Here is a 24,875-nt window from a genome sequence, read left to right as displayed (position 1 = left end):
TAGACTCAATATCAGGAAGAATTATTTCTTCACCTATACATGTTACCTTGATATGCAGTTGCCCAGAATATTATTATTTTGTAAAATGACAATATTGGTTTTTGTTCAACTGTCTTATTGTGCTATGGAGATGATTCTGTCTCTGGCAGCTCCTTACCAAGCTGAAAAGACTGAGCATAAGTCAGTGTTGAATAGTGTCTTCTGTTTAAGGATCAACTAGTTTAAGTTTTTAAAAACATTATCACTAGAAGATCATTCAATATTGCTGTTCTTCTGTGCATAGTGTTTTCGTAGTTCTTCTCACTTCACTTTGTATCCGTTCATGAAAATATATAATTTTTTTCCTGAAAGCATCTTGATCATTTCTTATAACATAAAAGTTTTCTATCATAATTATATACCACAACTTTTTCTGCCATTCCCTAAGTGATGCCCTTTCTCTCAATTTTCCAATTCCTTGTCACCAAAAAAAAAAAAAAAAAAAAAAAAAAAAAAAAAAAAAAAAAAGGAGTTACTATATTTTTTGATCCTTTATTTTTTTCTTTAATCTTTATTGGGGTGGACATTTAGTAAACCCCTTGGTGTGTCAAGAAAGTATACACAATTTTATAGCCCTTTGTACATAATTCCAAATGCAAATATCCCAGCTTTGGGGACAAAAACTCATTATTTGACAAAAACTTCTGTGAAATCTGGAAAGCAGTTTGCCAGATATCAGGTACAATCTGACAGTTAAGGTTAGGTCAAAATAAGCACATGGTTTAGATATAAAAGGTGATAGTATAAGCATATTAGAGGAGCATGGAGTAATTTACAGTCAAATTTGTGGATAAGAAAATAATTTAAAATCAATCAAGAAAATAGTATTACAGAATATAAAATGTGTAGTTTTGATTGAATGAAATTAAGACTATTTTGTACAAACAAAATCTATGTAGCAAAGATTAGAGGAAAACAGAAAACTAGGAAAATAAGTATAACAAGTTTCTCTGACTAAAGCCTTGATTCTCAAACATGGAGAAAACTTGGTCAAATTTATAACAAATAGTTATGTCATTCTGAATTGACAGATAGTCAAAGGATATGAACAGGCAATTTTCAGGTTAAAAAAAGTCAGAACTATTTTTGTTCATATGAAAAAATTTTCTAAATCATTATTGATTAGAGAAATGCAAACTAAAATAACTGACCACTTTACAACTACTGAATTGGCTTATATGGCAGAAAAGGAAAAGAACGAATGTTGAAGGAGATATGAGAAAATTGGGATATTAATGCGACTTTTGGTATAGTTGTGAACTAGTAAAACTATTTTTTCATGAGAATCCAGTATGCTATCCAGTGTAAATAAGCAACTGTATTATTTATATGTTCCTACTCCTCAATTTTAATTCTTCATTTTACATAACTAGTTTTGAACTAATGTAAGATTGTGTCTATATAATATCAAAACATTTAATCAGGTCAGGAAATTCTTTTTATTTTTTTCTTCAAAAAACATGTAACTGTTTTCCTTCCTTCCACACCCCCAGAAAATAACAAGGGGAAAAAGAGGAAAAACAAAATCCTGTAACCCGGTAGAGAAAAATGCATTCCCAGATTGTCTTTGATCAAAACTCAACTCATTTTGCTTATTCAGTCCATCACCTCAACTCTGTCAAGAAGTGGAAAGCATTCTTCACTATAGGAATAGCATTTTGCACTCTGGTATTATGATTCATCATTGCATTGATTAGAGTTCTTAAGGCTTTCAAAGTTTTTTTTTTTGTTTGTTTGTTTTGTTTTATGTATATGTTGTTTTTTTTTTGTTTTTTTTTTTTTTAATGTATATTTTTTCTCCTGGTTCTGCTTCTGTTGGTGATGGGATAGGAAGGAATTAAGTTATATTTGTTGTTCCTGAAAGCAGTAATTTGTCATTTAATCAATTGACTGAATTCACTTTTCAGCAAGACACTAAGTAAATATATCCAGTGTTCGGTCAAAAATGGTACCCAAATAAGTAGTATATGTAATATGATACTATGGATAATATAAAATATATATAGAATAAATAGTAAGGCAGGAGAAAACTGTTGTGTAGCTAAGAGTATCTAAAAGGCTTTTAATAAGCTTAATTCCCTTTAACTTTCAAAGCACCTACAGAATATACTATATTGACCTCATTGATTGTAAATGACAAAGATTTTGAATGACTTATGTAAAGGAATAACTTCCAATGCAATATCATACCATTGCTGTTAAGTTCACAGGTTTTCTGTAGGTAAGACAGCTGCTTCTTTCAAACTGCCCTTCACTATCTATCTATCTACCTATCTATCTATCTATCTACATACTATCATGGGCATTAACTTGGCATTCATTAAGTGGGAGCAATTACACAAAGATAATAGATGCTCCTTTTATGAAGCTTATAATTTAGTTTGGAGGAGGGAGGGGCTCTTTAAAATGTATAATGATATAATTACAGAAGTGAGTAAAATACAGTAGCGTAAGAAAAAAGTGTTACATTAAGCAAGTTGTTTCAAATTGAAAAAATAGTGTTACCCTAACAAATTCCAGATAAAACTATTAGAATAAACTTCATATGGTGTTATGCTTGAAGATCATGAGAAATTCAGGTAATACAGAATTCAGCAGTTTATGGTGTTGCATAATATCATATGTGGAGGACAGATGGGGAGAGAGAGGAGGGAAGACAGGGGAAAAGGGATAGAGTAAGGAGAGGAAGAGAGACAGAAACAAGAAAATAGAGATTATATTTTGTTGTTGTTTAGTTGTTTTCAATTGTGTCTGACCTCTGACCTTTTTGTCAGTTTTCTTGGCAAAGACCCTTGTTAGTTTTCTCATTTCTTTCTCTAGCTTATTTTACAGAGGAGAAAGCTTAGTTAAATAGGATTAAGTGACTTGTTCAGGGTTAAATAGCTATTAAGTGTCAAGTCAAATTTGAACTCCAGTCTTCCTGACTCTAAACGTGGCTCATTATCCACTATGCCACCTCATTACCCTTAGAAATTACACTATCATAAAACAAACATAAAACTTAAAATATAATATGAATAGAAAGGAGGTGTGTACACAAATATGATACAAGGCAGACATAAGTTACAAGGACAAAGGGTAGATTTAATCAAAATGCTTTTAAAAAGCTCATAAGAAAAACACTACCTTGAAGGCCCAATCACATCTTTCCTAGCAAATGGTTTTCCAGTCTATACTTTCAGACCATCAGTAAAGTCTTTGAGGAGTTCTAATTATTAGTTATTTGTGGAATCAATATTAACACTTCTGAAATTGATACTTATCTTTCCTAATTCTGCCCCTGGGACTAGATAGAACAAGTCTTATTTTCTTCTTTGAGAAAGCTGTTCAGACATTTAAAGATTTAATTATCATTCCTTTTTTGATAATTCCAATTATCATTCACCAGGATAATCATCACTTGATCTTTCCGCTAATCTTCTTGTGGCCTAATTTCTAGTCCCTTAGTCTTCCTCTACTTACATTCCTGCTAATCAAGCAAGGAACATTTATTAAGCACCTATCATGTGCTTTCCTGGCACCATGCTAAGTACAATATCCTTTCTAAAATATGGAACCTGGAACTGAACATAGTACTCAAGAACTGCTTTCATCAGAAAAATAAATAAATAAATAAATAGCAGGAATATCATCTCCTTCATTATGGATAATTCTCTTACTCTACCCTGAGAATTTTTTAGATGTTCTGGCTGTCATATCTCAATGTTCGAGTTACATTGTCCCTGAAATTCATTAAAAATGCTATTCTTTACTTGTAAATTTGTTTTTTTTTAATTCAAATACAAATTTAATCTTAAAAATTGCATTTTAGAGAAGGCAAAAACCTTAGAATTCAATTAGCCCAACTCCTACATTATACAAAGAAGAGACTTTTGTCTAAGAGGTGAATAAAGAGAGTTGCCAGGGTCACAGAATGGGAAAGCCAAAATTCTAACCCAGATCTTCTGTCTCCAAATAGTGATTTCTTCCATGGTTATACTTCCTTTTTAAGACTAATAAACTCATCATTCTAGCCTTTTAACATATCTTTTTCTTTTTAAATTTTTACTATAGCTTTTTATCTACAAAACATATATATGGGTAGTTTTTCAACATTGAACTTTGCAAAACCTTCTGTTCCAAATTTTCCCCTCCTTTCCCCCAGCCCCCTAAATGGCAGGCAGTCCAATATTTTTGAATCCTGGCTCTGTTATCCAATACATTAGGTATCCACCTTTTATATCACCTAAATTTTTATCAATATATTCTCTACATCATCCAGGCAATTATTATACTATTATAAGTTTTACAAAGCCAAAGATAGATCCATGGGCCTATCACTAGAGACTTCTTTCAACGTTGACTTCAAGCCTTTAATGACTAATCTTATTCTGGCCATTCAACCAGTTCTGAATACATTCAGATTTGCTATCATCTAGTTCCCTAGTCTAGTATCTAGTCTGTCAAGTATTTTGCCAAAATCTACTTTTACTTTTTTTTTTTTTTTTTTAGCTTTTTCCTGCTGTAATAGTATATTAATTCTGTCCTCCCGAAAAAAAAAAAAAAAAAAAAAAAGAAAAGAAAAAAGAAAGAAAGAAAGAAAGAAAGAAAAAGAAAAGAAAAAAAGAAGAAAAAAGTTATTAATCTTGCAGTCTTTATTGAAAACAACCAGGCTCTTGTAAATTACCACCTACCTTCATTCTGGATTTTTGATAAGAATCAAAATTGAGCTTACTATTCCATATTATATGTAGAAGGAGGGAAAAAGTATCACTAGATTTCTGTATTTTTAATTATACAATCTTTTAAAATATATGTTACTCCATATTTTTTTCTGAAAATGATACATATACTTCTTCTGAATTTCTGTAGTTAACTGGAATTTATCAAGCACCCTACTGTATGCAGAGTATTCTGCCAAGCATTGGGAATAAAAGTTTAAAAAAAAAAATTCTTGCTCTCAAGGAGCTATGTATCATTGATTCATTGATGAAGAATTAGTACAAAATTGCATATATGTGTGTATATATGTTTATATACATATATATATATATATATTTGCTTAATTGTTATGTATATATATTTCACTTTACTCGTCTATAAAATAGGGATAATGATAATACTTAGATCCCGGGCTTACTGTGAGATTTAAATGAAATAATATATGTTAAACAGTAAACCTTAAAGCACTATATAAATTCTAGTTATTATCATTATTTATTAACTGAATGATAATATTTTTCTCCCAATTGGAAATGTAAAAGGTGTTATAATTAATAGTTGGTGTAGTTCAAAAAACAATCCTATAATTGAGTCTATAATATCAAGTGTTTTAGTTCCCTCAGCTAAACCATGATTTCTAACATATCCATTTTAACTTTTGTGCATAATCAACACTTGTCTTTAATTATATTAGGATATTTGTACTATTTTCTTTCCTTTGGAACATAAAATAATTTTTAATTCAGGCCATCTTTTTTTTTTTTTTTCACTTGATGTTAATGAATCTTCTATGAATTATCAGTATTAATTTGATATAGGAAAAAAAAGAGATGTTTGGAATGGTTTATAAAAGCCTGGACAGTTAAAGCATTGCACTAGCCAATAATATGTATTCCTAAATAGTAAATTTTTGAGAAAGTTATTCCTGAAGGTGTTATATGAGAAAGGAAAAAATATTTTAGCTACCTTGAAATTGAGTTTACAAGCATAAAGATTTTCTGTGTAATTTATAACATCTGTAAAAGCTTTACAAGTCCCAAAATAACCTTTTTCTGGTGAACATTATAGAATTTTGTTCCTTCACTTTCAGTAAGAAACAGTTATAACAAACATGCATATTTATTGAGATCATCATCATTCCTTTGACTACTATTTCAGAAGAGTTAAAAGTGGTTTATTTCACATGATTAATCAACATATTTTGATAGGAATGTGAGGAGTTTTGTTTTTGGAGAACAATCTTTATAAAAACTATGAACCAAAACCAATACATTTTGTGAACTTCACTTTCTGAAATTCCTGATTTTTCTAACTTTTAAAGACATCTAAAAACTCATAATGCAACCAAAAATTCTTGCTTATTGTCCAATATTAAGTAACAAATTTGAACATGCTTTAAAAAATATTTTTGTTTGTATAATATGACAAAGGCATTTTAAAGTAAATTCTATGACAGAGGCTTCCTTTATGTGATGTGTGTTGCAGGCTAATAATAAGGGCTTACCCTGGGTCAGTGTGTCATATCCCAGTGGTATCTAGTGAGATGGAGGGTTATCTTATATGTCAGCTAGATAACCCTGTGAACAGTTTTCAACAGGCAAGATAATGGGACTGAATTCTGAAATGAGGATAAAAATATACTGGAATACCGTTACATATGAGAACAATAACACTTTTTATAAATGTAGTCACCTTTTGACATAATTAGGAATATTTGATGATAATCCTTTTTAATAAGATAGTTTAAATGGTCAGAAGATGATAAAGAGGAATATGAACTCAATTTTATATTTATATTGTGATTTTATATTTAGAAAAATCGAAATAGATTATTACTAATAGTTCCCTAACATGAAGAGAATTTTTAGAATAATACTAACAAGGAATTTCCAAAGGGAAGTTACGCAATGAGTCTTGAATTAAATGTTTATAATTAAAGTATTGAAACTTTTAAATGGTTTTATTACTCTTTTCTTATTATGCCAAATTACATAAGAAATTCACCAATTTATAGAGAGCAAGAAAATGGTTAACATCAATCAGAGTTGTTTGAATGGAGGAGGAAAAAAACATTTTATATACCTTTATAATAAGAAAATTTACAGTAGATTATTATAAATTAGCATTCATATAAAATTCTTAATGAAAAAGTAGCACTTAATAGTGCAGGTTACTCTAATAGCATAATCTTTTTCATTGAACATGCACTTGATTAGGTTTAAGTCCTTGTGCATAATGATATCTATATTAAAATATAAAGAACATACTCTTATCATTCTGAAGCTTTCAATAATTTTACAGGTAGGGTATGTTCCCAAAAGCTTAGTGACTTATGAAACCTTTGGTCAGCCAGTAGAGGCCACTCACAGCTTGCTACTAAAACTAACCATTGAATTGCAATTCTGCTGTCACAACAGAAAAGAATCGAATATTGTTAGAAGCATATTTTTGTTTTCAGTTTCCTATTGTCTCATGGAACATTCATTGTCATGGATCTACATAAGAAAAGTTGCTATATTTATTTTTAATAATATATTGATTAATCTTTTGTATTAAAGCATTTAAATCCCTTATTAGTAATTTATACAAGAAATGTGAATTTATGCTAGTAATAATTAGAAATGAGCTTATTCTAATAAACTAATAATTCTAAACTAAATAATTAATGTTGTCTTAGTTTAAATGAAAAAAAAAACCTGATAAATCTATAGATTTTAGGGAAATGATTTGGTTTATTTTTCAGCAGCAGTTGCTAATAATGCCATACGCATGTACATCTCTATATAATAAGAATGCATGTTTTACAGACATGCATATGTGTGGCATAATTTATATCCTGAAGTTTATATTATAGAAGTGCATAAACCAGTCATGATTGAAAATATAGTGTGTTTTTTCAGAGTTTAATGTGAAACTGGCAACTACAAGGATGGTATTTTCTTTGTAACATATTTACCAATTCCTGACTAAAAAGGCTAATCCCCATTTGAAAGGAAAGCCTAGTAACTCTCTGTGCTTCATTTTCTATGCTTTTTTTGGCTCTTTATAATACTTTCCTGGTTTTTAACCTCTAATTTCACTCAATTTCTTTATAATTCTCAACATGATTCGCTTCCTCTATCTCCAGTTGCTAACCATACCCCCATCCCACCCCTGGTAACTTTAAATAGTTAAATTCCCTGTTACTTCTGGGAACCAAATAGGAATAGTAGTAAAAAAAAATTTTCAAGCTTTGAAGATCAACATTCTATATGAGAAGAAATTAGAGAAGAATAGATTGTAATTGGTTATTTAATTCTACTACAGAATTTTTCCAGGGGTATGTATTAATTCTAGAAGTCTGTCCTATGGTTTCCTGAAACCTAGAAGTTTTTGCCTTTGCAGTTATTTTCTTCATCTGTAAAGAAGAAACAATACCAGTCCTTTCTACTTTTCAGGGGTATTGTGAAACTAAAATATGTATGAACATAAAAGTATGAAAATATTTTTCAGGCCATAAAATATTTTACAAATATATATTAAAAACATTAAATAATATGAAATCTCACTCATGATCTTGAACCTATCCAGAAGGATATGTATATATGTAGAGATAGGTAATATCCCTTATGATCTTTTCTTTTTTCCACATAGTTAGCTTTACATACACTTAAATAATTTTCACCACCAGCACTATATCACTTACTCTAAAAGAGGTTGCAGGGTGATAGATAGATAGATAGATAGATAGATAGATAGATAGATAGATAGATAAACAAACACTACACATGGAGTCAGACCCCTGTGTTGGACATCTGGCTGTATTTCCTTCCTTGCCCTATGATAGTTAGCAGATGACTTAATCTCTTGTCACATCCATTTCCTCATCTGAAAGATAAGGGCTATGATATTTGTATTATGAGCAAAATGCCTTACATACTTTAAAGTATTATATAAATGCAACATACAATTATGAATATACCTCCAAAGAGTTCTACCATATCTGCCTAATTTGTGGATAAAGGGAGAAATGTAAGATTGTTTTTTCTTTCCTCTATTTTAATTAAATAATCATTTATTGACTAAGTGCCATGTCAAGTGTAAACGTGTTACATTTACATTTGTAGAAAAATATATAGTTTTATCTTTCCACATATAATATAGAAAGAAGAGCAGAAAAGTTCACACAGTAGTCCTCAGGAAATAGTAATAGGACAGTGGATCAAAGATGAGATACTGGTATAGATTAACATTTCATACCATATACCAGGATAAGTTCAAAATGAGTTCATAATTTGGACATTAAAAGTTGATAACATAAGCAAATTAGGAGGTATTTAGAACTGTCAGATCTATAGATATTGAAAGAGTTTGTGGCTAAACAAGAGATATGCAGTATATAAAATGTTTAATTTTGATTACCTGAAATTGGAAATATTTTGCACAAACAAAACTAAGGCAGTTAGGAAAGCAAGAAACTGGGGAGGAAGTGGAATTTGCAGTAAGTTTCTCTACTAAAGGCCTCATTTTTCAATTATCTAGGGAACTAGAACAAATTGACTTTAAAATAAAAACAAAATCAATTCTCTATAGTAATCTAATGTTTGATAAATCCCAAAACCCCAGTTTCTGGGATAAAAACTTACTATTTGACAAAAATTGCTGCAAAAATTGGAATTCAGTATGGCAGAAAGTAGGCATTGACTCATACCTCTCAGATCTGTAGAGAAGGAAGAAATTTGTGGCCAAAGAAGAAATACAGTACATTATGGAATGCAAAACAGATTTTGATTAAGTTTAAAAAAAAAAAAAAAAGTTCTGTTACAAACAAAATCAATGCAGAAAAGATTAGAAGGGAAACAATAAACTGGGGAAAGTTTTTTACATTCAAGGGTTCTGATAAAGTTAATTTATAAGATTTATAGAGAATTAACTCAAATTTATAAGAATTCAACCCATTCTCCAATTGATAAATAATCAAAGGATATGAATAGATAATTTTCAAATGAAGAAATTAAAACCATATATAATCATATGAAAAGGTGCATTATTAAATCATTATTGATCAGAGAAATGCAAATTGTGACAACTCTGAGGTATCACTACACACCTCTCAGATTGGCTAAGATGATAGGAAAAGATAATGGTGAATATTGGAAGGGATGTGGGAAAACTGGGACACTAATATATTGTTGATGGAGTTGTGAACTGATCCCGCCATTCTGGAGAATTGTGCCCAAAAAACTATCAAACTGTGGATACCCTTTGATCCAGCAGTGTCTGTAGTGGATCTGTATCCCAAAGAAATCATAAAAAAGGATAAAGGATCTAAATGTGCAAAAAATGTTTGTGGCAGCCCTTTTTGTAGTAGCAATAAACTGGAAATTGAGTGAATGTCCATCTATTGAAGAATAGCTGAATAAGTTATGGTATATGAATATTATGGAAAATTATTGTTCTATAAGAAACAATCAGCATTATGATTTCAGAGAGGCCTGGAGAGATTTACAGAAACTGATCCTAAGTGAAATGAGCAGAACCAAGGAGATCATTGAACATAGCAACAGTAAGACAATGATCAATTCTGATGGCATTTTTTCAACAATGAGATGAGTGAGACCAATTCCAATGGTCTTTGTGTTAAAGAGAACCATTTGCACTCAGAGAGAGTGGGGACTGAGAGTGGGTCACAGCATAGTATTTTTATTCTTTTTGTTGTTTGCTTGCATTTTGTTTTCTTATTTTCTTTTCCTTTTTCATCTGATTTTTCTTGCAAAACAGGATAAGTATGGAAATATGCACAAAAGAATTGCACATATTTAACATATATTTTGGATTACTTGCCATCCAAGGGAGGGAGTACTAAATTAAACTGACTCCAGCTAACTCTAAGGTATCCAGGGTACTAATGCGGTCATTACACCTGACCAATTAAAACTTAGTAGAAATCAATGTAACATCATTTCAGTTATGCCGTTGTCTGGTTTTGGTTTTGGTTTTGGTTTTTGTACCTCAAGAACAGGATGGGGAAAAAATATGGCTAAAGAGCAGTTCCCAAGAAAAAGAGCTAGGGCTTTTAGTGGGCAGGAAGCAAAATGTAAATTTGTAGTTTAATGTACTGCCAAAATAACTAATGTAATTGTAGGTTTCATTATTAGTCAAACACATAGGAGGAAGCAGTTCCATTGTACTCTTCAGCTATTAGACCAAATCTGGAATATTCCTTGAGACCAACTCTAGTAGGTGCTATAGTCTAGAAGGTACATTGACAAAACAACTAACTTAAAACTATATCTCATGAAGACCAGTTGAAAAAACTTCAAATATTAGAATAATTAGATATTCTCTTGTTCCTCTTAGACACAACTAGAAACATTATTCAAAAGTTAAAATGAATATTTCAAATCAACATTCTGTTGGGAATGGCTAAAAACAGAATGAACTCTTTTGTATTAAGTTCCCCATTACTGAAATTCTTCAAATTGTATAGTTATATGTAATGTTCTTTTTGGTTTTCTGGAGGTCTTGGAGCAGCCTTCCTTTCAACAGAGTAATCACCACAAGAATAGCCAGGTGTTAAAGTCCAAATTCTTTATTGTTTCCTGCCTGAGGCTGGGCAGCTTTCTGGAGCATCTTTCAGACCTGCCTTCGTCTCAGTGGGGGAAGTGCAGGAGGCTAACCACCACGAGGCTGATGAAGATGGAATGAATCTGGCTCTGCTTCCCTTTTGAGTCTGTGTCTGGCCCTTCTAAGTCTGGGTGGCTCTGACAGGCCTTGGTCTTAGTGGAGAAATGAAGGAGGAGAGCCTGCCACCATAGTGGTGTGAGATGAAGTGAGTGAATCTGGCTCTGAGTCTGAATCCCAGCTTATATGCTCTACACTTATATCCCAAAGAAATACTAAAGATGAGAAAGGGACCTTTATGTGCCAAAATGTTTGTGGCAGCTCTTTTTATAGTGGCTAGAAACTGGAAAATGAATGGATGTCCATCATTGGAGAATGGTTGGGTAAATTATGGTATATGAATGTTATGGAATATTATAAATAAATCAATCATTATATCACTAGGAAACCATTTTTGTTGTAAGATTAAATCAATCATACTGAACTTAGAAAACTAAAAAGCACCATGCTAAACTAGATAACCATTGTCTTTATCAATTCCACTGACTTAACACCTTGTAAGAATCCTTGTTTCAGAGTTCTGGCCCATAACAGTTTGAGATTGGATTTATGATTTGGGTCTGGATTTGATTCTAACCTTTCATATGCTTTGCTAAGTCTGGAATTCAAAAGAATGATGAATGAAATATTTATTAAGCAGTTACTATGTGCAAAACACTGTACTATGTACAGTCATAGATTATAAACATTATAGGAATTGGGTATTAGTCATTTTGTCAAAACATTAGTAAAAATTTTTTTTTAATTAAAGATTTATACTTTTCAAAATGCCATTGTGAAACATTAAGCTTCATTCTTCATAAGGTACTGTTTGATTCAATCAATGATCATTTCTTCAAAGACTACTTTAGGAGTTTACATTCAAACAAGGGAGATAGATATATAAATTATATGCAATACAAATATCAAGAGAATAAAAACTAGTAATTATAAGGTAGCTAAATATGATATTTAGGACCGGGGTGTTATTTTGATTCCCACATAAAAACAAAATTTTTTAAATGTGATTTTTTTTCCCCTATTTACAATATTAAATTTCTTAGGCTAAAAATAGGTTTTTAAAAGGAAACTATTCCTCTATTTAGTGTGAATTTGGTATAGACAGAATTTTGAATTCTGTTAAAGTAAATTGCTTTCAGTGTTTTGAATCATATTTTTGAGCCTATTTTGTTGACTTCTTAGTACTTGTCAGTTACATAGATTTGCACGTATTTGTTGATCATTCTGTGGGGTTTTATGTAGGGTTTGCTATGATTTAAATGTGTATTTCAATTCAAAGAAATATCATCAAATTAAGAACCACAAGAAGCAGAGGCACACTTCTGAATTTTGACTAACAGGCAAGAAGTCATTGGTAGAGTAATTGTACCATGGAAACCTAAAACCTAGAGGGAGGGGAAATATGATTGGATAAGCATCAGAGGACTCTAAGAACATTATTTTCGAAAAAAACCTTCTTGGGGATGATAGCCTATCACCTTCTGTGATTATCATTATAGGCACAGAAACAAGAGATCATTTGAAGGGTGAATAAAATCATAATCGAAAATCAGTTAGGGAGATGAGGGAGGACTGTTGTTAAGTGAAAGAAGAGAGATGTCTACATGGTACTTTATAACTAAAGAAGCTAAGATGGAAATTCAAATTGAAAACCACCCACATTTATAAAACTTCTTTTTATTCCTTCATATTAAAATTAGTTTCTCATAAAATTTGACCAGATTTGGCTGATTATTTATCCATTTTTCTGAATGCAAAGGAGATGGAGATGGAAATGGAAATGAAAAAAAAATTAAAGAAAAATAGTCAGAGATATATCTCCAAGATCACACTTCAAAGCATTTTGTTAATAAAGAAGTAAAGTCAGATGTAAAGGAAGCTATTTCTGCTAGTCATATGAATCAAGTTATAAAATTAATGACAAAAATGAGATTAAAAAATGAGACATTGCTATTAACAGAGCTAATTAAACTATAAAGAATAGATTCTTTCTTTAAGGACATTTACTTAATTTTTAAAATAAATTAATAATTGTAGGCCTTAGGAATTATTACAATGGCATTACTGCCATTATACTTAAATGTGTTTCTATTTTCATTATAAACACCTGTTTATTGGTACAGGTGTCTTAATTCTTTAAAAAAAAAAAAATCCTGTGGTACACGAAACTGAATATATAGTCTTAGAATAAATATAGATACAGATATATATATATATATAAAAATAATTAGTCCCGCTTCATAAACTAAGTCTTTTTTTATAGAATAGGTAGCACTTCTTTTTTAAAATTTTTTTATTAATTTTATAATTACACATTTTTTGACAGTACATATGCATGAGTAATTTTTTATGACATTATCCCTTGTATTCATTTTTCCAAATTTTCCCCTCCCTCCCTCTGCTCCTTCCTCTAGATGACAAGAAATCCCATACATATTAAATGTGTTACAATATAACCTAGATACAATATATGTGTGTAAATCCAATTTTCTTGTTGCACGTTAAGAATTGGATTCCAAAGGTATAAGTAACCTGGGTAGAAAGACAGTAGTGCTAACAATTTACATTCAATTCCCAGTGTTCCTTCTCTGGGTGTAGCTGTTTCTGTCCATCATTGATCAGCTGGAAGTGAGTTGGATCTTCTTTATGTTGAAGATATTCACTTCCATCAGAATACGTCTTCATACAGTATTGTTGTTGAAGTGTATAGTGATCTTCTGGTTCTGCTCATTTCACTCAGCATCAGTTCATGTAAGTCTCTCCAAACCTGTATTCATCCTGCTGGTCATTTCTTACAGAACAATAATATTCCATAACATTCATATACCATAATTTACCCAATCATTCTCCAATTGATGGACATCCATTCATTTTCCAGTTTCTAGCCACTACAAAAAGAGCTGCCACAAACATTTTGGCACATAAAGGTCCCTTTCTCATCTTTAGTATTTCTTTGGGATATAAGCCCAGTAGTAGCACTGCTGGATCAAAGAGTATGCACAGTTTGATAACTATAAACTAAGTCTTTTAATGAAAAAAAAAAATCACTCTTATTCTGAAGCTTACTAGTATATAGCCTAAATATCACCAACCCTAATTTCTTGACTTGAGGTTTATTTGTGATATCAATTGTGGCATAAGTATTGAAAGTTGTTTTAATCATGTTCTAGAAAATGTAGTTCCTGTGTCTAGAAAAGTATATGATTTAATGTGTAAGATTAGTTTTGTGATAAATGATAGCTAATTATCTAAATACTTGTCTTCAAAGCGGTAATAAATATCAAGGATTAGATTGTAAAGTAGCTATTCCCTCAACAACGAATTGTTCTTTCATATGTTCTGGCCAAAAATAGTTAATTTTTTGCTTGATAATCCTCACAGGATTATTCAGAGTAACATAAACTTGTTAACTTTTCATTCCTCAGAAAAGATTACTATCTCTTTTTGGAAAAATCTAAATATCTCATTTTACTGTACTGTTTACCAGGATTAATAATTTTGCTTGACATTAAAATAGAACTTTATTAGATTATAGTTCAATGGATTATTTAGTTAAAAGTTTTAAAATAGGCTTTCAGAGGGTGTCATGAAGTGAGAAGTTTAAAAAAAAATTCTAAGATATTCCATGACCTGACTTGCTCCTCTCTTCTATCTTTTTCACCCTACGCTTTTCCCATATTGCAGTAGCAGTAGAGAAAACACCATCTTTGTGTAGGCCTCAGAAAAATCTTTTTATACCCAACATAGTTAGTTAGTCTCTTTAAAACTATTTAAACTCTTTCAAAGAATAGTGCTTTAAATTGTTTTTAAAGCAAAAGATAGTTTTGTACCATAAAGCCCTTCTACTTATTTTAGAATCTTTGGATTTAGTATAGATAGTAAGGACCTTAGAAATCATCTACTTTAATATACTCATTTTTCAAGTGAGGAAAATGAGCATTTAAATTAATTTTTAATAATTCCAAATCCAGTGCTCTTTCCATCATATTGTAGTGCTTCACTTTTTAACAAGTTTCAGCAGAATTTAATATGTCATAGTATCCTTAGAACTGGATTCCCAGTATATATTAGGGATTATTATATTTTATTTTATTGCTAAGGCAGTTGGGGTTAAATGACTTGCCCAGAGTCACAGAGCTAGGAAGTGAAAAGTGTCTGAGGTCAAATTTGAACTCGGGTCCTCCTGATTTTAGGGCTGGTGCTCTATCCACTTCACCACCTAGCTGCCCCTAGAGAATTTCTTTAAGGCCTTCATCAAAACAGACTTCCGAACAAGACTATACCACCTTTTCCTTTGGATAGCAAATTCCCAAATCATATCCTGACCCAGTTTGTGAATTCTTGTGGCCTTCGTTTCCATTCTCCCTCAGTTGACCATATTAATGAAGTCATAATTTAAACATTCCTTTCATTCAGCTAGACGGTAGAGTGAATAGTGTACAGGGTCTAGAATCAAGATTTCTCTTCCTGAGTTCAAATCTGGTCTCAGACACTAGGTAACAGTGACTATGAGGAAGTCATTTAGCTCATTTTACCTCAGTTTCTTCATCTGTAAAAAGAGCCAAAGAAAGAAATGACAAACCACTCCAGTATCTTTACCAGGAAAATCCAAACGGGGTCACAAAGATTTGGAGAGGAAAGAAAAACAAACCAATGTTTACTGAAAACTGTATAACCTCCATGGTCTTGAACACTGAAATTTTGACTTTTGGTCCTATTCTGCTTTTTCATTTCTTGGCAAAGCTGCTTGGATAAGTCACAGAATTATGTCCAAATAATCTAGTAGCGATACATTTTATTCAATCCCACTGAGCTCTTTCTTATTTCTTAACAGAAATGTTTTTGATCTTCCCTGATTGAATATCACACTCCCAGTAACAGCTGTTTGTTGCTTTCTTCTCCCCTAACCTTTTGTGTCTAATTATGTCCAAGTCTTGGTAGTCTCCTTCCACAGCATCTTTTATATCTTCTTTTTCTCCATGTCCATGGCAAATATTCTTGTTCAGGATGTTTTTATAACTCTTGCCTAGATTATAATATCCTAGATGGTCTCTTTGCTACCATTCTTTCCTCTCATTTGCAATCAATCCCAGTGCTGATTGGGGATCATTTTATTGGTATTAGACTTAGTGTAGAACCCCTGCATCTAAAAACTACCAAACTCAAGCAATCCGCCAGCCTGAGTCTTTCCTGTAGAAGTGAATATGAATGTACTCTACCATTCTCAGCTCTGATTGACTTTTAAAGCTCTTCAAATTTGGCCCCTTCATACCTTTCCAATTTTCTCCACTTATTCACCCTCTACATATTCTACATTCAGAAATATTGAATTTCTTGCTGTTCCATATACATGAAATTACATCTGCCTCTAGACTCCATGAATTTTACCTGAGTGAAATTCAAAATTCCTCTAATATCCCACTTGCAAGATCATTTCCTGTCCCTGTCCCCTCATACTACTTGTTCCTTCCTTTACGAATTACTTCTCATTTACTTACTATTTATGTCTGTGTTTGTGTGTATGTATTTCTGCCATTAGCTGAGACTCCTTGAAAGCCCAGTTTGTTTTTGGCTTTCTTTGTATCGCAGAACTTAGCACAATGCCTGACCATAGTAAAGCTTAATAAAACTTTGTGGATTGTTTTAAAAATTGAATTTAAAATAACAGTACAGTATTACTTCAATTTACTATGAGAAAAAACCACTATAATAAGATCAAATAGATAGAAATATTTTTTAAAATTTCATTTGATGCTGTAAATCTTTTGTAGTTTTTTTTTACAATTGAAATATATGTGTATGTGTGTATACAAATATACATATACACACACTACATTTATAAATATATATATATATGAGAAATCTGAGAAATTCACCAGCTGATTGTTTGTGACCAGATTGAAAGCTTACATTTATATTATTGTATAAATTAATTACAAATTCAGTAGTATTATGTTCAGATATATTGTTTCACCTGGCAATTTGTCACATGGATTCATGTGAGATTTCTTCATTTATTAAATTTTGGATTATGTTTTTCAAGCCAGATCAAGACTTAAACATTTTTCCATAAGTATTGCTGCAGGTAAACAAGCAATTTGAGTCCAGAAAATAGCTTCTGCTTCTGTCAACATGTTGTTTATTTTTTCCATGAGATAAAAAGTTCAGTTTTCTGATATTTGTACCAAGATAAAGTCAGTAAACAAGATTAATATAGTGTGGAAAAGGTTGTCAGCAGCCCTGGCAAAGGAAATAAGTTGCCTGTACACAGAACATACTGTAAACTGAATAAAAGTGTCAGGTCCACCATGAGATAATGTGATCATGAACCTGTAACAAAGCATGACATAGGCCCGAACGGCTTTTCTCACAGCCACAGTGTAGAAAATGGATTACTGTATGCCAGGGATACCCCCTGGAATAGCATGAAAACCTCATTTTGAGATGAACACTGGAGGTAGTCTTGGAGTTGAGCCACATGTTTACCTATGGTTCCCAAGTAACCATTTGGTTATTAGCATCAGCAGCACTGAATACATAAAATGTTTTAGGGTTTTTATTTTTGTTTTGTTTTATTTTTTTTTTAATTTTGAAGCCTCTTTGTAATTACTTTTTTTTACCCAAATGAAAGGCAATATGATTTCAGTGATGTATTCTTTAGGGGTTTTTTTAAGCTATTGTATTACCGTGCCTAAATGAATTCTATTTCTTAAGAGGTACTTCTATAATTAGAGGATGTTGGCCTGAGTATAACAGACAATACTAGAAATTCACAATTTTGATTGAATCCATACTTGAAAACAAGTGCTCTGATACAGTGAGAATAAATTCATTCATTGCATTGCACAATATTAATATTTCTGGATTTGTAATATGTGGATCTCACAAATTTTTCTAATTAATAACATGTAAAAGTTTTATAAGGAATGCAGGTGAATTAGGTAATCAGAGGACATTCTAATTCTAAATTGATTCTATAACTTCTTTTAATGGTTTGATTTGAGTCTGTGAATAGAAAAATAAGGCTTTCTTTTTCTTTGTGAAATCCATTTTGTTTTTTATAAGCAGGTTGATAATATACATTATATCTTAGCTTTTTTAATATGTAAAAAAGAATACATTTGATGATTTAAGCTAGTGTATGCATTTAAATGTGTGCATTATAATAGGTGTTACTTATATTTATATATGAACTATGCATATAGTTCTATAAAATACAAGGTTGGTCAACAAAAATCTAATTAAGTAAAACCATTTTTTTCCAAATAAAGTTAAATATATGATTAGTGGAACAATGTTCTCAAATAAAGAGACCAATGATTTGGTTCTCAATATTATAACACATCATTTTAAAATATACTTTTAAAAAATAGTCCCAAACTACTATTTATAAGCCACAAAAACAGTAAATACCTAAGTCATAGAAATGATTGGAATTTCATTCTGTAATTACTCATTACACTGAGAACCTTTTTTTAGAACATTTTTTCTCTGTTATTTTATTCATTTTATAAGTTATATAATCTCCTATTATTTACTGTCTTTTTACAAATCTTTTTATATCTTTTTTTTTTCATTTTTTAATCTCTTCAGGTGGCTACATCTGGTCCAGTAAGTAACAAGAGAATGGTTCACTTTTCCCCTGATTCACATCACCATGAGTGAGTATGCTCTGTCTTTGTTGTATATCCTTATTAGTGACCTATATGTACATAGTCTTTTCAGTCTTCTGATTCTTTTCATATGTACAGTAGTAACTTTGAATATCTTTTAAAAGGTGTTTATTACATAGTGAGGGCATATGGTGGAATAAGAAGTAATCTAGAATAAAGCTTTTCCCCCAAAATCTCAAATAATCAAGAAAAGTACCCCAAAGTGCAGCAAACTAGCAACAACAGAAAGAATATAATAGAAGTCAATCCAGGATAATTCTTTAAAAAAAAAAAAAACAAGAAGAAGAACAGCTCAGTAGACACAGGCATTTCAATCTAAGCATACTTCTTTCTCTTTCTTCTCTTTCACTCCTCCTTGCATCCCCAAATCCACACATAGATAGAGAATATGTGGCTGCACCTGACGAGAAAGCACTGCATCCCTAATGCCAGGTTTAATTTAGACATGGACTTAGGGATAAAGTCCTGTAGGAAGCCCAAGTCACATAGCCATAGCTAATTAAGATCAGCAACCCAAAGTTCAAAAAGAAAGGGAATACTGTTGAAAAATACAGAGCTTCTGATGTATGGAAGTGTTTTCCACTTTTGAAAGGGGACCAGAAAGATGTAGCACTGATTGCAGATATTTAATCCTGTATCAGAGTAAAAAAGCAGTCAACATAAGAACATTGAGAAAGATGAAAGAGGGACCAAATTGTAACAATTTCTGAGTGCTTCATCTCAGCAGTGATTCAGGATGTTCTTCCCCAAGCCATTCCTGTGCCCTCCCAGGTCAGTCATGAGGCTGAGGGAGAGGCCTTTAATTACAGAATATACACAAGCAAAAGTACTAGTGGTAATAATCACATTCATAGCAGGAAAATAATAGTAAAATCATCAGAGCCTGTATTACAGATCATTAAAAGTTACCTGAGAAAATCAAATGAGGGAGATATTTCAATGAACAATGATTCAACAAAGGAGTCTGCCTTTTGTGGAAATTAAAGTATTACAATAAATTCTGCAATAGTTCCTAGAACAATGTAATGATTCAAAGAAGCCCAAAAATGTTTGAAAAAATCAGATAATTAAATTAAAAATGATTTTTAATTATAGAAATTGGAATTCTTAAAAAAATCAATAAGACTCACCCAGAGTTCAAGTCAACAAGCATTTATCAAGCCCTTGTTATGTATTAACAACAGTAAATACTGGGGATACAAACCAATGCAAAATAGTTCCTATCTTCAAAAAAAATCACCCAATTTGATGGTAAATGTAACCTACGAATAACTAGAAATTACTAATGCTAAAAGGTCCAGGAAAACCTTTCAGAAGGTGAGAATTTCACTGAGACTTAAGGCTTCCCTGAAGCAAGGAAAACTGGAGGTAGATGGGAGGAGTGAGTGCATTCTAGTTATAGGGATAGGCAATGAAAATGCATAGTGGCAACAGATGGAATGTCTTGATTAAAAACAAAAAGGTTAATGTCACTATAGTTGAGTACTAGAAAGAAATTAAATGTAAGAAAACTGCAAAAATAGAAAGGTACCAGGTTGTAAAAGACTTTAAAAGCCAAATATGATTTTATATTTGGTTCTGGAGGTGATAAGAAGGCACTGGACTTTATTGAATGAGGGAAAGAAGGGTAATATGGTAATAGATCTGTACTTTGGAAAGATCACTTGGACTGCTGAGTAGAAATTTGGTTCAGTTTTATACATGCTGAATGTGAGACATTAAATTCAAGATGTTTGATTAACAACTGGAGATGTAAGATTGGCAATTAGTTAAGGCTTGATCAATAGATTTGAGCATCATAGAGATGATAATTAAATTTATGGGACCTTATAAGATTCAAGTAAATTATTATAGAGGAAGAAAAGAGGAGGTAATCGCACCTAGGAGTGCTCAATAGTTAAAAGGTATTACCTTGAAGAAGATCCAGCAAAAAGAAACTAAAAAGGAGCAGGCAAAGAGAAGGGAACCCAGACAAGAGCAGTTTCACAAAAAACTAAAGATAAAAGAGTAGCAAGAAAAACAATGTTATTAACAATGTCAAAAGCTATAGAAAAGTGGGTGGGGGGAGGCCATTAGTTTAGGCAATTAAGAGGTAATTTTTAACTTTGGAGAGAAAAATTTCAGTTGAATGATGAAGTTGAAAGCCAGACTATAGAAAATGAACACAATGCAAGCCAACTAAGATGGCCTTCTCAAAGATATTAGAATGAAGAATGGGTTTTTTTTTTTGTTTGTTTGTTTTTGTTTTTGTTTTTTTACGATGGGGAAAATATGGGTGTAGGCAGCAGAGAAAAGCAATTAGTAGACAGAAAGAGATTGAAAACTAAGGAGAGGATGAATGTTTTAAGGAGTAATATACCAGAAAAGGTATGCTTGTATTGTATCAGTTATTCATGTAGAGCTTTTTAGCAAGAAGAGACTAAATTCTTCATGTGAGATATGTACAAAAGTAGAGGAAAAAGATATATAAGTGCTAGAGGATGCTAGAAAAGAGAATGACCTCTTCATGAATGACCTCATTTTTTCCAGTGAAACATTGATACAAAATACACAGCTGAGAGGGTAGAAGGCAGAGTCATGGGAAGTTTTAAAAGAGAAAAAATGGTTCACAGGAGATCATTGTACATGGCAACAAAATTATATGATGATCAATTCTGATGGACATGGCTCTTTTCAACCATGAGATGATTCAGACCAATTCTAATGATCTTATGATGAAAAGAGCCATCTACACCCAGAGAGAGGACTATGGGAACTGAGTATGAATTACAAAATAGCATTTTCACTCTTTTTGTAGTTGTTGGCTTACATTTTATTTTCTTTCTCATTTTTTCCCTTTTTGATCTTTTTTTTTTTTTTTTTGTGCAGAGGTAAATATATATGTGTATATTGGATTTAATGAATATTTTTGCCATGTTTAACATATGTTGTATTACTTGCCCATCTAGGGGAGGGAATGGGTGGAAGAGAGGGAAAAATTGGAACCCAAAGTTTTTCAAGGATCAATGTTCAAAAATTATCCATATTTTGAGAATAAAAAGCTTTAATTAAAAAAAAAAAAGAAAAAATGATTCAGAAAATCTTCTGTGGTGAATGAGAGTGAATTCATTAAGGAGATATAATGGTATTGTCTCACTACACCAAGAGCCTACTTGAAGTAAGAGACCCCTAATCAGCATAGTTTCATGATATTTTTTTCCAGCTTTTGCTGGAAAGGAGCTCTCTCACAAGAGCAAAGACAGTAGATGGTAGAAGACTGCCAAGGTTGAGGCTTGCCATTGCAAACTAAATAGTGGAATGAAGAGCAAGACTTAAGGTAGTTTTAAAGAACCTGCTCAAGATAGAGAAGTGGCCAGTGCAAGACTGATGACCTGGAAAAGACAGAGGGGGTTCAAGGATTGGATAGTGAGAACAAAGAACAAGGTAAAGGATTACAAAACAGAAGGAAAGATGGAATGACAATATACTGTGATCAAATAAAGGAATTGTGGAGTTTTAGAACATGGAAGTGTGACAATTGACACTGATAAGATCAAGTATATGGCAATCTCTGTGAGTAGCTGAGGAAGAAGGGTAAAGTAAGTTATAGGAAATTTAGGAAGAAGTGAGAAGTTAAAAAAGTATTTGAGAAATAGCAGTATGCATGTGGAAGTTCCCTAGTTTGAAGATAGATTTCAAAGGAAGGAAAGATTTGACATGAGGCACTGAATGCATTGAGGAAAGAAGGAAAATATCTTAGAAGTAGTTGAATGACAGTATCTAGAATCTTGACTGGGTGATAGATATAGACTGAATGAAACTCAGCAGAGAAGATATTGAGTGATGGTAATAGAGATTCTAGAAGGAACAATGGGAAACAAGAGTATTCCAATACTCCCACTATAACCAGTAAGTTAGGAAATGTGAATGAAAGTACAACCAAAATTAGAAGCATATCAAGAGGAGGTAGTCAGGCCTCAATTAGAGAGTAAAAAAGTTTAGAACTAAAACCAAAGATTCTGCCCCAAACAATAAAATTACTTAAGGAAGAAAAAAAGACAATAGGACACAAAAATGCTGGGACAGAAGGAAATTTTTTTTTAAAAAATCCAAAGAAAATATTTGAAGAACATATGAGTAACAGTGTTTTTTTTTTAAAATGGGAAAAGATCATCTAAGAATTATGAGTCATCCAGAAATAAAAATAAATCCAGAAAAAAAATAAAACAAATAAAAAAACCTTAATAACAAATTTTAAAAATCATGCAGAATATCAAAACTTGTAAGATAAGGATACAGATAAAGATACAGCTGATAACAGCAACATCATCTTTAAACACATTCACCAACCAAAGAGAGAAAAGGCATATTTGGCATGCAATAAGTCAGTGTAGAAAATCCCTGCCAAATAACAAAGTAGACATTCTGAAATTATTAGTCAATAAGTATTAAGTGCCTATTAACTATATATATATGGAATACAAAGATACATTTGGATATAAATACTGAATAGGTATTTGGATACAAAGAAAGGCAAAAGGCAACAAAAATACAATAGAAAAAAATATAGAAATAAGATATTCAGAAAATATTCAGCAAAGACACTAGAAGTAAGAGTGATTGCAAAAAGCAAGTCAAGGTAGAAGGTAGAATTTTAGCTGGAATTTGATAACAGTCAGAGCAGCCAGGATGTGACTCTAAGGAAAGAGAACTTTTCAGGCATGCAGGACATCTAGGAAAAATGCCTAGACCCAAAACTTATTTCTGATATGTTACAAAGGTAAAATTGATATATCTTGGCAGCATTTGATTTGAATGGGTTTAATAAAATTGAAAACAGAAAAGACCATTGAATTAAGAAATGTAACTTTAATTTTTTTTATTTATTAAAATAAAAAAAAATTAATAGGAAAACTAAATTGTCTAAATTTTTTAAAAGGAGATCTTACATAAATGAAGAGAAAAAATTTTAAACTATCAGAATCAGCTATTTTGTTTGTTCATTTTCCTTATGAAGGAAAGGTTTTTTAAAAAACAGTTATATCAATAAATGATAATAATAATAATAATTACATGAAAAATAGAAATAATAATTTTTTAAAAGCACTACTCAACTTCCCAAATTCAATGTAATTCACTCTCTTTTTCCTGTAACATTATGGACCCAGCTATATTTGTAGTCCTGTCTGAAATGTATGGATGTATGTTAATTCAATGGATTGACCATATGTCAGCATGACATAAACAGTACTTCCATTCTGGTTTTTTTAAGTTTTATTGGAATATTACTAATAAAACTTGAAAATGTTTTTGCAAATAAATAGTCCAATGATTGATACTATTACATTATAATTCACAATATTGTTAGTATGATTTTGATTCACTAGAATTCTTCATAACCAATCAAACAATTAGCTTTTAATTAGCCTTTCTATGTGTCAGGCAATTACGTGCTAACTGTAAAGGAAAGCAAAAACAAAACAAAAAAAACAAACCCTATAACAAATCCCCATCCCCAAATGGTTTACATTCAAACAGGGAAGACGATATGTATGTAAAAAGATATAAACAAGATACATGCAAAGTAGCTACAAGGTAACCTTAGAGAGGAACTCATTAGCATTATAAATTACAAGTTAAAATATGCCAGTCATATATTAAGTGGGATGATTGGGTATAAAAATTCTTTGAATATATTGAGATTTTTGTTACAATATCCAATTCCATAAAAAATGTTATTTCCATGATGTTATTATGTAGCACATCATAAAATTAAGCAGTGGATCTGTGGTCATGGACCAGGGATAGTTCCCATACTAT

The 24,875-nt window shown here is 31.4% G+C and overlaps 1 protein-coding gene across 4 annotated transcripts in view; it reads left to right on the top strand.

Annotated features, from left to right (window-relative positions):
- GPATCH2 (G-patch domain containing 2) overlaps positions 1-24,875 on the top strand; it is a 459,123-nt gene that overhangs the window by 306,369 nt on the left and 127,879 nt on the right. For all 4 annotated transcript variants that reach the window (XM_074309180.1, XM_074309179.1, XM_074309182.1 and 1 more), the window contains one exon: positions 18,997-19,064. In XM_074309180.1, coding sequence (XP_074165281.1) covers positions 18,997-19,064 — 68 coding nt within the window. The remainder of the gene's footprint in view (positions 1-18,996; positions 19,065-24,875) is intronic.

This window comes from Sminthopsis crassicaudata, chromosome 4, assembly GCF_048593235.1.
Source record: "Sminthopsis crassicaudata isolate SCR6 chromosome 4, ASM4859323v1, whole genome shotgun sequence".
Classification (NCBI taxonomy): domain Eukaryota; kingdom Metazoa; phylum Chordata; class Mammalia; order Dasyuromorphia; family Dasyuridae; genus Sminthopsis; species Sminthopsis crassicaudata.
Note: the sequence above shows the minus strand (reverse complement) of the source record. Positions and strands in the feature narration are given on the sequence as shown.